Here is a 10097-nt window from a genome sequence, read left to right as displayed (position 1 = left end):
ACGTCATGTAATTCGGGAAAATGTGATTGGTAAATCCACAGAGCCATGCCCACACAATGTCAGCCCTAAACAGTGTTTAAGTGCATCCAACTTTATGAGATGAAAGCCTGATGTAACTTGATGTACAGGTAAGGAAAAACGTGGAGAGGCATATTATATTTCTGGATATTTAATTTCCAGAAAGATCAATAGATTTAATCTAACATAGAGTCTGAGGTTTTTAATTATATTTATCTGCTAAAATACAGATACGATTAAACCTATAATATAATTTGCTTTCTTGCAGACAGGTACAGAAGAGCCATACCACTCTGATGTCTGTAATTTAAATATAAGGTAATAAACAGCAGTCTAGTTTAGTTTTACTTTAAATTAAATAAAAAAAAAAGTTAATAATAATGAAATACCGGCTTTGGTAAAATCTTGGCCGTGGATGCACAACTTTTTACGTTTGCACATTATTTCTTCTTTTTTGTTAAATTTTTTATAAAGAGTATGATGAACTCTCACCAACCACTGAGGTTAAACATCGTGTGCTTGGCAGGTGGTGGAGAGTTTCGTGAGAAACACAAAACAGCTTCACTCCCTAGAAGCCTTGTGACACGGTTTTCATAGATCTGAGTGTCCTAAAATATGCAACATTGTACGTGTTAGTGTGTGCAAGTGTGAGACTCTGAGGAGATTCTGAAAAGTGTAACTGCGAAGAGGCAGGTGTTCAGTTCCTGGAAAGTGATTGGTGTTGCTGACTAATACCTGAACGCTTGCAGTAACCACATGCCTGACTCTGCTATCTTTGATTGGGCTCAGGCTTCTTGGTTTGGTGGTGACTGAATGTGAAAGAAAAAACATCTGACTGTAGTCGATGAACTGCATTTGTCAAACACCCTGTTCCCTGGATGTTTTTCAGAAATATATGCTGTACTGCACATGTTTTAACAATGAGAGATGAATCGTAAAACCAGATGGCAACGTTGATCATGCTTAGATCACCCAGTGGAAATCGGATTACTATAAGCGCTGCCTTATCACAAACCATATTGGTGGTGATAGATATATATTTTGCTTTTCTACATTTAGGTAGAAGTGAAACCCTACCACAAAGCAGATAAACAGAACTCCTACTCTGCTATCTTTTATTACTGTACATTGGCAGACTCGGATGTTTGATGCTTTCCAAGAATTATTGCATGATGAGATATTGTATTTGTGGTATATATACTGAGTTTCCTTCAGCTTGCATAGTGCTCCTTTTCGGTTAGTGATCTCCTACATTTCCCAGAATGAGTTAAACAATCCCCACAGAAGGTTAGTGAACGTGTTATTTTCATCTGTAGATGTTCCGTGTAGGTGGTGAGAGCAATAGTGATACTGTGGCAAGAGTTAGAAAAGGGGAAAAAATAAGATTGTTTTTTTTTTCCAGTGTAGAAAAAGTAAGTAAGCCACACAACCATGAGACACATCTTTTAATAAACTGGGTGACATGCTGGTCGAGTGAGGCTGCAAACTGTGAAAATCACTGTATCTATTGTAGAGAGATACAGTGATTTAGATACTAAGAGTCAAACACAAAGCCCTGTGCTGTTCAGCCATCTTAAAACATAATTGGATGGCAGTAATTTATCCTCAAATGCAGTCATTTTGTTATCTCTCTCTCTTAATGACAAACTAAGTATGTCATATAAATACAGCCAAGCCAGAAGCTCTTAAAACATGGAAACAAAATCAGACTACTCCCTTACTCCAGCCCCGACCTGATAACCTGAGGCATCGATCTTTGGTGTTCTTCTTCAGAGAATGTGTTTGCACAGGTCACTAAGACGATTCACAACCCTGCCAGAAACTGTCTTTTCCTGTTGACAGTTTCCGCCCAGCTCTTCACAGTTACGCAAATGGCACACTGAGCTCACTGCAGAGGGGAAGACATGCTCATGAATTTTGCTGATGAGAGCTGGTATCAGCAGTATGAGTCACGTCTTGATGTATACTGGAACATCAGCTACTTGCAGTTATGTTGACAGTGCATATACAGTCAGGCTTAATGTATGTGCAGAGGACTTATTTTTAACTTAGCTTCATTAGACATTATACAGTGGCTTCAGAAGGTACTTATATTAATTCAAATTGTGCATACTTTGTGTTGCAGCATTCATTTTACACTGAAAGGCTTTTTTGCCCTTCACTCCACACTTAATAACATAAAAATGAAAAGATGACACTTGCATCACATTTTTGCTCTGGAATCTCTCATTACTTTGTCAGACCGCTTTGGCAGCAGTTACAGCTACAGTTCTTCTTGGATGAGTCCCTACAAGTTTTGTGCACCTGGAGTTGGGCGTTTATATCGTTCTTTCAGGCAGGTACTCTCAAGTTCCATCAAACTGGAAGGGAAACGTCTGTGAACTGCCATTCTCAGGTCTATCCACAGAGGTTCTATTGGGTTTGAGTCTAGGGTTTGACTGGACCACTCAAGGACAATCAAGAGACTTGCCTTGGCTGCATGCTTCAAGTCGTTGTTATGCTGAAAGGTGAAGCACTGCCCCAGTATGAGGTCATGTGCACTCCGGAGCAGCTTTTCTTCAAAGACCTTTGTGTATTTGGCTGCATTCATTCTTCCCTCAGTTCTGGCCAACACTTACCAACTGAAACATGCTCATTTTCCAATCTGTATACTTATATATAATGGTTTGATACCGCAAATTGTATCTGTAAAGTAAGTGGTAATTTAGTAAGGCTTGTTACAGGTACAGGTACTTGTCTTCTAGAAAAGAGATGGATTTTAGAAGACTGTAGACTAGACAACAAGTGGGAACACATTGAACTGGGGTGTAGGTTAATAAAAAAAAAACATTTATTTGGAAAAATTCACTTTAAAACATGTCATAACGTTTAGATTTAACATTAAATTGTAAAAGTCCACGTCACTTCCGATGTTTAACAGGAGCCAACTCACAGTTTGACCAGTCAGCAACACCTTCGATAAAACACTGTGTGCACCCTAAACTCCCCACTGTTGCACAAACTCATGCTCTCATCAAACATTCAGCATTTTCCACTGTATATGCATCAATATTAAAATCTGACAACGGTAAGAATGGGATGTCTCTTATATGAGATTTGTTTTATAAAAAAGAAGAAAAAAAAAAACAAAAAACATGCCGGGCAGCAAACTAACACTTGACCACAACACTGACAATGCTGCAATATACCACAAATGAGACCTTCCATTCATTGTTTCTGATTGCATGCATGTGACTCCTGGTTTTATGAAAACGATCTGCTGATGCTGATCTGTATTTGCAATTGCAATCATTCGAAAGGAAACTTTCTAATTGTTTGTAAGTTCTGCTGCAGGTAGAGTTGCAGATGTAAATGGCACAGAGGAGTTTTGCCAAAGTAAAAACACATACACAGCATAGCTCTACTAATCTGCACTCTGAGGGTGTCCTGAGCACTGCCAGATTAGAATTAGCCATGCTTTGCAATTGGTTAGATCTGCAGAACCATTCAGGAGACATTCTAAAGAGCCATATGGGGGCTGTCACCACTCAGAAACACAGAGTTAACAATTTGCATCTTGTTAACTCAGCACACTCAGATCTCCATGTGTGCTTCCCTTATTGGCTTTTGATTCAAAAAGTTGAGAGTGTCCCCACTGTCCTGGCTTGGAGTGGACAGGTACTCTAGCTCATAGCCTCCGCTGCTGTTGGCAGGGCGGACTTCACTTGATGTTTTTTTGTGTTCCAGGATCTGCTGCAGCTGGTGGCTGGCATACTCAGGTTTGGTGGTGAGGGGTCCTAGGGGAACTTCTATACCAAGTATGTCAGTCACCATGTAGGGACGAAGCCAGCCCACCAGAGGGGTGCTGCCGGGGGTGTAGTGAGTCTGGCGGTGGTAGAAGAGGAGACCATCCACCTGGAGCCAAAAAATCCAGAATTAATCTATTCCATGTTTGATGAAAAGAACTAATATATTCCAAATAAAACACTAAGTCATTTAGCAAATACATTACAACCACAATTTCCAGTCGTTATCTGAATCTAAAACTTAACTGTAGAGTAAGGTGTCTACAGAAAACAATAAAAATCAACAGATCTGTTCTTACACTGAAACTGTACTCGGCTGCCAGGGCTTTCTGAATCGATTCTACGGTGCAGTCTGTGCTTTGGAGGCTCACAAACCGGAACTGTTGGACCAAACAAAACCAGAGCAGCATGTTGTTAGTTCCAAACACAATTTGTCTTCTTGTCACATGTAAGAAATAGCTTTACAGTGGTAGGTTTACTCGGCTAGGACTAAGCCTGAATTAGCTCCTACTGGGTTGGTCCACAAAAACAGTGAAGATTAGGAGGTGGAACATGAAGTCAAAGTTCAGTCAAGCTTTCTCAGAACACCATAATCTTACAGATTTGTGTGTAATAATCACTTTAGTGCACAATTAGTCTCAAAGATGGCAAGGGAAGTCTGCCTTTAATTTCCCTTTGTCTCCCTTCGCCCTGAGGAAGTTCAAGTTCAGGACTTTATTTATCCCATATGGGGAAATAAGGAGCAGCAAAGCATAAAACACAACAAACACAAAATGCAGAAAACCTTAAAGCAACATTACTAAATACAGGAAACTGGGAAGAAAAAAAAAATGGGGCATGAAGTGGAAAGGGTCTATTTCTGGTGCTGGTACTCACTGGATTGCGTTTGGCGATCTCTGATAGGCCGTCTGTTTCTTGGACTTTGGACTGAAGCCAGTAGAAACGAAACTCGGTCTGTTGATGATAAAATGAGCACTGTAAACAAAAAGCTCAAGAGCCAATGAGATGGGCAACATGGCAAAGAAGCACATCTGTGCCCCAGACTGTGCTACTTATGCAATTAGACAAGCATTCCTGGATTGCTGGAGGATTAGAAGCCCGTCTTACCGGGCAGTCGTAGACCGGGTGGCCTCTCCAGCACATGACGTCCAGAATGTAGTATGTCCTGTCCACTTCACTGTAAATGCAGTCCAGGATCGTATAATCTGATGTGACAATTTACAGACATACAGAATTCATGCGTATTTATATAAACAACAAGAATAAGGCTCTACAGTGATTGATATTAACCAATTACTAGGAGTTTTAGTTGCACCTCTGCTCTAATTTCCACATTAATATCCAGTTTTGCTTATAATTTAAATGGTAATCAAAAATCAAAAATCCAACTAGTCTCTGCCTATTTGGCATCATTGGTAAGTTCTATGAGCTTGAACAAAGCTTGGCTCTATGTATGTGGTATTTAATGGGTTAAGAATTCCATTGCAAGCTCATGCAGGAAGTTCTTCTGATGCTTTTGGAAACTGAAAACTATCTTTTTCCACAAGAAATTATTGATAGCTAATCAAAACTTAGCACAGTTGCCACAGAAACACTTGCCAATATACTAAATTAGACCACTTTTGTGCACTAATGTGATCAACATACACTAGACCCTCCTACCTTTTCCCATGGCAGAGTTGTGTTTGTTCCCACCAGGTAGCAAAGAGGGGAAACGGTTCACACAGTAGCCGCTTTTAGTGTATGCTGCAGTAGAACCCTTCAGAGAGATAAGTCAGAAACAGAGACAATATATAAGGAGGAGACAACTTGCCACAACATTAGCTAGTCCCCACAGTACTGTCAGAAAAAACATTGGATAATATTTTGTTCCTTCATAGGCTTTATGGCCTGTATCACAAATTTGGTAAATGAAAATTAGTCTACTGATAACAGTATAATCAAGTCCCAAGTCCCACTGAAAGTATAAAGGACAACAGAGAAAGATGGAATCGTCAAGACAACTTCATGATTATTACTGCTTGGACCATGAGAAAAATGGGGTCAGAGACCAGAAAAAGACCAGAGAGCTTTGATGTAAGTGGTCCCAACAGTCATCAAAGTCCTGGCAGAGTTAGTTACACGAGGCCCCCACAGAGTTACACTGAAACTCTGGAGGGATAGTTAAAACTGTTATAGAGAGGAATGGAGAAATCCTCCTCAAGAAGTTCACAAAAGTATGAAATGTCTCATTCAACGTTCCTCTCAAGCTCTAGAAAATGTGTTGCTATTCAAAGAATCTTTAGTTCTCACTCTGTAAAGAGCACTGGGCCATTGTGTTTAACAGATTTATCGTCAATGAGGTCAAGGCCTGAAATAATGAATGAGGACAAATATGACTAGCTGCGCAGTCATTTTGATATAGATTAGGTTGCATCACAGGGTGTGGAGTGTCACTAACACTAGGGAACCATGTCATACCAGAGTTATGAGTAATCGGCATGTTGATAAGCACTTTCAAGCCTTTTCATTACTCATAAACCACAAGAGCGTTACACAGAGTGGTACAATGTAAAGTGAAAAGAGCATTTGGTTTTACATTGCACAATACCCCCCAGAAAACATGTAATGTTGCAATAAAGAAAATTTGGAAAAAAAACTTCTTACTATAAATTCATCTTTTTCTTAAGAACTTATCAAAAAATAATTTCACTTCTTCTAATTTATACCTCGTCATGATTTGGAAAATACTGTAGAGGGTATTAAAGTTTATAGAAGAGATTGCTTAGAGGCATGTGTGGTTTAACTAGAAGGTTACTTGATTCAACACAGAGCTCTGGTGGCTCTCACTCACTGGTCTTTAGAAGTTCTCAATCTTTTTTGTACGACGGACCATTTCTCAAAAAATTTTTTTGATGCAGTGGTTCACAGCCAACAGCTAAACTTTCTCAATCACTGCCTCTGTTTTCTACGCATACTAAAAAGTTGCAGCAGTAATACAAACCTAGCTGGAGATGGAGAAGCAAAGTAGGTGATGGGCTGTTCACATCAAGCAGTCATGACCTACTTCAGTTCAAAATCAGTATCATGTTGTGAGCTTGACGTGGAGAGATCATCAAAGTTGCGGAACACGCTAAATTCCAGTGTAATTTCTAAATTGTGACCCTGTTTTTCGCACTAATCATTATGAGTTGTAAACCTTCTGAGGCCCAGCATCAGTTCATGGAAAAAGCCTGGAAACCATTGCTAAGACTTTGACCTTTTAGCTAGATGTACCACAAAAGATAAAATAAAATTATTACAGAAATTAAAGCTTTTGTGTGGTTATTTTAACCAGTGGTGGAAAATTCATCATTTTGTTTGATGATCTTTCATTTTGTTCTTATCTGAACACTTGTAGTGATGCAGCATATTTAAATTGTTTAAAGCAGCCAGTGAGCCTGTGTCTATGTGTATTTTGATAAAGCAGACTCATACAGCTCCTGACACACACAAACGTGTCAGGGAAATTATTCCCAACTAAAACATCTTCCTCACATGCACGAGTCTCGCCAGTACCAGGAATTCAGCTTGCATTTACGAGCAACAGATGCACAGCACAGTAATCCTATAAAATACTGATTCAGCTAAGCTGTGACAGTGCATTCAAATTAGCAAAGACACTGATTGCTACTGTCAAGTTAATTCAATTTGGAAATTAGTAAAACTTCCGTTCAGGGCCAGAAGATGACACATCAAAATTAGCAGAGATTTTAAATAATTTGAAAAAAAAAAAAGCATCTCACAGAATCTCTTGCATACAGGACTGACACCTCTTTACAATATGCATATTTTTTTCTGCATGGTGATTGTTCAATTTAAAAACTACAACAACAGATCATGTGATACAGCAGAAGAGTTCCTACCTTAGAGGCAACAATGAGAGATCTTTTTCCCACAGGACAGACCACCATCAGCCAATCAGTGTCCAGTTCTGATGGGACATCCACCAGCCACTCTGACAACATGAGCTGAAGAAGAGCAGGGATTTTTGTTCACAGGCTTGGCATTTCATTTTCATCAACATTTGTATTAGACAGTCTTTGAATCATAGTGGGAAAATCTGTCTCCATTCATCAAGCTTACACAACCACTAGGCAGACTGAGGCTGTAATTATAGAAACTAATGCACCCTCTGCTGGACAAAATGGACACTGAATAGAATAATATGTGTGGATCATAATACATCAAACTCTGACCTGGTTTGCATAATGCTTTGGCAGCTTCCTCCTCTCAACCTCCATTCCCTCTTCATCTGTGTTGCCATCTTGAACCCGTTCCCCATCTTCTTGTTTCTCCATGTCCTCCTCCCCATCGCTATCTCCTCCTGTCCAGTCCCCATCAGCCAGACGCCGTGCATGGTTGATGTAATTTAACCTTTTGCTGAGATTAGATATTGAAGACAAAAAAGGCTTATACGTTTCTTCTGACATTCATTATAAAACCATCACTGTGGCACTGTTTTAAAGATGAAAACATTTAATTTACATGCACACAGAGTTTACTAGTCTCTCACAACATTAAAACATGCATTGACATGCCAAGCTCCTCAGCTGACTGTGAGTAAGCTGCATTTTTCAGTTCTGTACAAACCATTAATAATAGCTAAATTCATCCCCCTGACTTATTTTGTAAAAACTAAATTAATGACAATTCTTTGTATGAACATATGTCCTATTTGTACCTAAGACATTACCTTTTTTGCAAGTCAAGGAAGCGCTGACGTCGCTCACTCTGCTCTAACACACTGTACTTGCTCTTGTACTGAGCCAGCCTAGGATGGGGGGCAGCTGTACTGTTGGGTTCCTTAGACACAGCAAAGCTGGCTGAGAGGGCTTGGGTGAGGGCGTCCATGGGGACTCTGCAACATAATACAAGGGTTATATAAGCTTATATGCGAATCTCTGAGACAGACAATTCACTTTCCTTGACACTAAGGAAAGTGCTTATGTTTAAAGGAAAGTTACTGATGAATAGTGACCTACTATTGTTCTCCAACTCACAATTAAAAAGAAAGTTGTGCTATATTATCAATATATAATGGAATACAAGCAAGATTAGACAAGGCTTTTTTTCTCTGATATATATTTCTCTGATTTGTTGTGATGCACTGCAATACCCTAGCACCACTACTGCATTATTTTCTCTTATGATGCAGATGCAATGGTGTACTAGTCATATACTGCAGACACATAAATTCAGCTCATGAACACAGGTTTCAGTGCATTAACAACGGACAAAAGGCTTGCTTTGCAATGTATGTTTGATGCAGTGACCACATTTACTGGTATTCACTTCAAAACAACTAAATATAGGTCTATAATTTGCCTACAAGTGAAAGCTTGTTAATGTATTACTAGTTTGCACTACAAACTAGTAGTTCCACAGATTATCAACAACCATAGGTAGAAGGGCCTATACTTGTCCAATTTAGTTATATACAACGGTAAAGTATAGCTCATCATAAAAACTTATATTAAATCAGCTAAGTGTTTGTTATTTTAATTGTCCCATAGTTGTATAACTTAATACAAACACCACCACAAACACCTTCGTAATTGATCACACATATTTAACATAAACTGACCAAAAATATATATTTTGTCTAGGTTCGGTGTACCTAATAAACTGGCAACTGGGTGTAAGTGACAAACAGAACTAGTATCAAGACGAAATGTAACTTAAGGGACTAACGGTGATTAAACTTCATCTTGTCGGTGTCTATAGTGAATCTTTGTCTTTAGAAACCTAGAATACTCTTATTAAAGAGTGCTACAGCTAGCTAGCTAACGTTAGCCAGTCAGTTATCTTAATAGCTAGCATCATGCTAAACCTGCTACCATACTGTGGGCCACACCAGTCGTTAGCAACATCGATTCAACACCGTTAAGTTCCTTCTTTAACTTCTACCAGTTAAACATAATTGTCAGGCCCAAATAACCACTGACCAGAAGGTTTTGTCAGAGAATGGTGAATATATTTACTTAATTAGCAGGTACCTTGGACATCCAGAGAGGCGGCTGCTGTTGAAACGTCACGATGTCATTTTTCCCACCACGGGCGACTTTTAGTTGGCCGACCAAAAACGGCAAACTAACCCGGAGTTAGTTTGTTTTCGTCGGTAATTTTGAAATTTCACTTAATTAGCATTATAGGTGAACTATTTATGTTGATTGATGATATGTAAAAATAAATGTTGTAAAACAAAGTCTTGCAAGGAGAAACAGCATAAAGCTTAAATAATAACATTTTCAGTAGGATCCGTTTAATATTGTG

The 10097-nt window shown here is 39.1% G+C and overlaps 1 protein-coding gene across 2 annotated transcripts; it reads right to left on the bottom strand.

The window, feature by feature from the left end:
- Positions 1-2826: 2826 nt before the first annotated feature.
- On the bottom strand, positions 2827-10089 carry snupn (snurportin 1). Of its 2 annotated transcripts, none has more exons than XM_026365288.1 (9): positions 9806-10089; positions 8518-8682; positions 8021-8204; positions 7688-7792; positions 5466-5562; positions 4911-5008; positions 4680-4757; positions 4103-4183; positions 2827-3912 (listed from the first exon to the last, which is right to left on the bottom strand). In XM_026365288.1, the coding sequence occupies exons 2-9, from the start codon at positions 8673-8675 to the stop codon at positions 3592-3594; spliced, it is 1122 nt and encodes a 373-aa protein (XP_026221073.1). In that variant the 5' UTR covers positions 8676-8682; positions 9806-10089; the 3' UTR covers positions 2827-3591. The 2 variants fall into 2 exon arrangements, with proteins under 2 accessions (XP_026221073.1, XP_026221072.1); XM_026365287.1 differs by having other exon boundaries at positions 9821-10089.
- Between the last annotated feature and the right edge of the window lie 8 nt (positions 10090-10097).

The sequence above is a fragment of the Anabas testudineus genome, chromosome 6 (assembly GCF_900324465.2).
Source record: "Anabas testudineus chromosome 6, fAnaTes1.2, whole genome shotgun sequence".
Lineage (NCBI taxonomy): Eukaryota > Metazoa > Chordata > Actinopteri > Anabantiformes > Anabantidae > Anabas > Anabas testudineus.
Note: the sequence above shows the minus strand (reverse complement) of the source record. Positions and strands in the feature narration are given on the sequence as shown.

Excerpts from the sequence above, each read along its gene's own strand:
- snupn (XM_026365288.1), bottom strand. The coding sequence starts at position 8,675 with ATGGACGCCCTCACCCAAGCCCTCTCAGCCAGCTTTGCTGTGTCTAAG. Across the intron at positions 5,563-7,687 it reads CTCTCATTGTTGCCTCTAAG|GGTTCTACTGCAGCATACAC; the intron begins GTAGGAACTCTT and ends ATCTCTCTGAAG. Across the intron at positions 3,913-4,102 it reads CAGCCGAGTACAGTTTCAGT|GTGGATGGTCTCCTCTTCTA; the intron begins GTAAGAACAGAT and ends TTTTGGCTCCAG.